This window comes from Eurypyga helias, unplaced genomic scaffold, assembly GCF_000690775.1.
Source record: "Eurypyga helias isolate BGI_N326 unplaced genomic scaffold, ASM69077v1 scaffold7027, whole genome shotgun sequence".
NCBI lineage: Eukaryota > Metazoa > Chordata > Aves > Eurypygiformes > Eurypygidae > Eurypyga > Eurypyga helias.
Window position 1 is genome coordinate 11,930 of NW_010262229.1, and position 3,099 is coordinate 15,028.

General features: G+C 38.4%; 1 protein-coding gene across 1 annotated transcript in view; it reads left to right on the plus strand.

The window, feature by feature from the left end:
- The window catches only part of LOC104512584 (prolyl endopeptidase-like), a gene marked incomplete at its 3' end in the record, with an annotated part of 12,958 nt that extends 10,654 nt beyond the window's left edge, over nucleotides 1-2,304 (plus strand). Inside the window, exons 4-5 of the mRNA XM_010155622.1 lie at nucleotides 678-887; nucleotides 2,183-2,304. Coding sequence (XP_010153924.1) covers nucleotides 678-887; nucleotides 2,183-2,304 — 332 coding nt within the window. The remainder of the gene's footprint in view (nucleotides 1-677; nucleotides 888-2,182) is intronic.
- Nucleotides 2,305-3,099: the final 795 nt, after the last annotated feature.

The following is a 3,099-nucleotide window of genomic DNA, read 5'->3' on the forward strand; positions in this document are numbered from 1 at the left end:
CTTCCGAATTTTTTTTAGAATCATGTTTTCCTCACAGTTTGGATAGGGGGATATATATAATCAGAGGTCTTAGCTGAGAATACTGGTGATTTAATCCATTTGCGTGATAGCAGCAAATTTTTCGAGTTACTTCAGTTTTCATGGCATTTCTGGGCCTAGTTTTCAGTGGCTCCCATACTGAAGTGGTATTTGCCTTATTTCAGGATGCATCGCTTGCATCTCGATTACAATTGACTTTTGTTACTATTTCTCTCTTAAAATCTAACTTTAAGTTCTCTACCTTTGTGTGTTTTCAGTCTCCACCTCTTCTTCCCCTAACCCAGGGAAGTCAAATCATGATTCAGATGTTGAGCATAAGCAATGTTACTGAAGAGACTTACTGAGTATGCATGACTAAACACAGAACTGCTTGAGAAGTCCACAGAGGCTGGAAAAGTGCTGTGAATCCCAAATGGTAGCAGCTGTAGTTGCTTGCACTGTCTTTTTAGAAAATAAACCCTCTTCTCTGTGTTCAGTGAGCACAGTTCCTTTAACTACTTTCCCAGTTTCACATCTCTTCTGTTGGGATTTGGCTAGTGTGTAGGAAAAGCTGTGTGTCAAAATAAGAAACCCTTTTTCGAAAATATTAATTTCTTATGCTAGTTCTTACTTCATCTTGTTTGGTTCCAATTTCCTAGGTTACGCATTCAGTGAAGACGGTGAATACTTTGCATATGGCCTGAGTTCTAGTGGCTCTGACTGGGTCACTATCAAGTTTATGAAAGTAGAAGGTCCTGAGGATCTTCCAGATACACTGGAGAGAGTTAAATTCAGTTGCATGGCATGGACCCATGACGGAAAAGGCATGTTCTATAACTGCTATCCAAAGCAAGATGGGAAAAGTGATGGTAAGTCTGCCTGTACTAATTCCATGCTATGTGGAAGCAAAATGACCTTTCCATTCAATTGGTGCAAAAAATAATTAGCTCTGCTAGTTTATACTGAAATAACTAGCTACACTAGTTTATACAATTAGGTATCAGATTGTCTTGTATGATCAAAGCTTATGCTCAGCATGAGTATCCTCTTGTCTGCCTGCTCCTGTCTATCTCTTAAAAGCTTGCTGCTCCTTTTCTTTTTCTCTGCATTGATTTGCTTAGCTTTCTTACAGGGTGTTATTGGCTGGAATTTGATGTCTGGTGACAGCTTACTTAGATCTCTTCCCCTTGTGCATTTTTGTGGGCATAGGTGAGCTGTCTTGGGAGGCTAGCCTGAAGAAAAGCGATCTGGGGCATAAGGTTTTTGTTATTCAACCAGATTAATTCATCTGGTTCACAGCACAGCAACACAAAATGTGTATGCTAGCAAAACTCAAGGAGCAGCACACAAAGTGGAATAAATTGGTGAGGAGTGTCGATAGGGAAGGAGTTTAGCAGCTCTTATTATAAGGCAGTGCTACTGAAAAGTTCCTTCAGAAGCTCTGCTCTTTGTTACACCTTGGAGAGAGCCTCAATTTTGCAGCTGTATTTGTTTTTGCAGCCTATAATTTTGCCAGAATTGCAGGTTAGATACCCACCTTGTGTTTCTTAATTTTAAACGTATTTGCAGTTCACATTCTAAAGTGTTGGTAAATGTTGCAAGAATAACATTTTTTAAAATAAAAATCAAGTAAAACCTCATGCAGTGCTTTTACAATACTTTTTTTTTTTCCTCCACAGTAAATGGAAGTACGAAGGTTTCTAGGGATGTTAATTAGTAATATATTGCTCCTTAGTTGCCCAGGGTGAAATGGGAGCAAAAACATCATTAGGGGATGTCAGGGATTGTTGATTTTCTTTGCTTGCTTAGTATTTCTGTAAAGCAAAGCTCAAAATGATGTATCTTCGCATTTGAAGAATGTATTATCAGCAATAAAAGGAAAGGGTAACTGAAAAGGTTTGCAGTGGGGTTTGGAGTTTTGTTTTGTTTTGGAGGGGGGTGTCTGGAGAGAAATGGTTTGTAGGCTGGAACCATTCCTAGTTCTCTGGGGTTGGAACTAGATGATCTTTAAGGTCCCTTCCAACCCAAACCATTCCATGATTCTATGATTCTCTCTGATGAATTACTCTTATATGCAAATAAAACAGAAGTTTCTAAGGGTTTTATTTGGTTGTTGTGGTATTTCTTTGAGAACTAATTGGTTTAAATATCTGCATTTCACTAGGTACTGAGACCTCCACTAATCTGCACCAAAAGCTGCATTATCATGTATTAGGAACTAACCAGTCAGAAGATATCTTATGTGCTGAATTTCCTGATGAACCAAAATGGATGGGTGGAGCTGAGGTATGGTAAACACCCTGAAGCTTGTCATCATTATGTTCAGTTTTTCAGATTCTAATGACTGATAATAGGTATAAAGTGGAAAACATTTTATGAAAAGAGTGTTGCAGAGTTGACCATTGAACTAAGAATCAGAGATGAAGAATTTCTGAGAATAAGACTGTCCAGTTTGCTTTAAATCAGTCCTCAGGTCTGTAATGACACAATCACATACCCTTTTTCTTCACTGAGGACTTTCTGCCTGATACACATTCCAGGACACAGAATGGTCATTGGATGGACTGTGTGTCACTGTTCTTGTTTCTTCTTAGACAGTGTTGAGCCCCAACCTTCACTTCCTGCACAAAAGCTTATTCCAGCAATCAGCATGTCTGCATATTCTCTGTCGTGTATTTATTTTGTTTGTATTTATTTTTGTGATGTGTTTCCTAAAAATGAAATAGGTCTATTCTACTTACTTGAAGAATGGAGATGTACAGGTTAAAATCTGTTAATACTGTGTGCACAGTGGGAAACTTTTAAGCTTCCCTACAGAACGTTTTATCAGCACAAATATGGTGCAGACTATGTTACTGGAGATGGAACAAGTGACTGCTGGAATTGGTTTCTTAAGCTTACTTTGTGGAACTACTGCTGTATTATGCAAAGTCCCAGTGAACCAAAATGACAGGTAAACTGTGCTCTGTTCTTCCTTACTTGAATGATTCAAAAGACCCTAGGTTTTGTAATTAATGTCTTTTATTCACATTGGATTTAACAGTGCTTGATTGAGTGCACTGTTGTAAGTGCAGTCGCAAT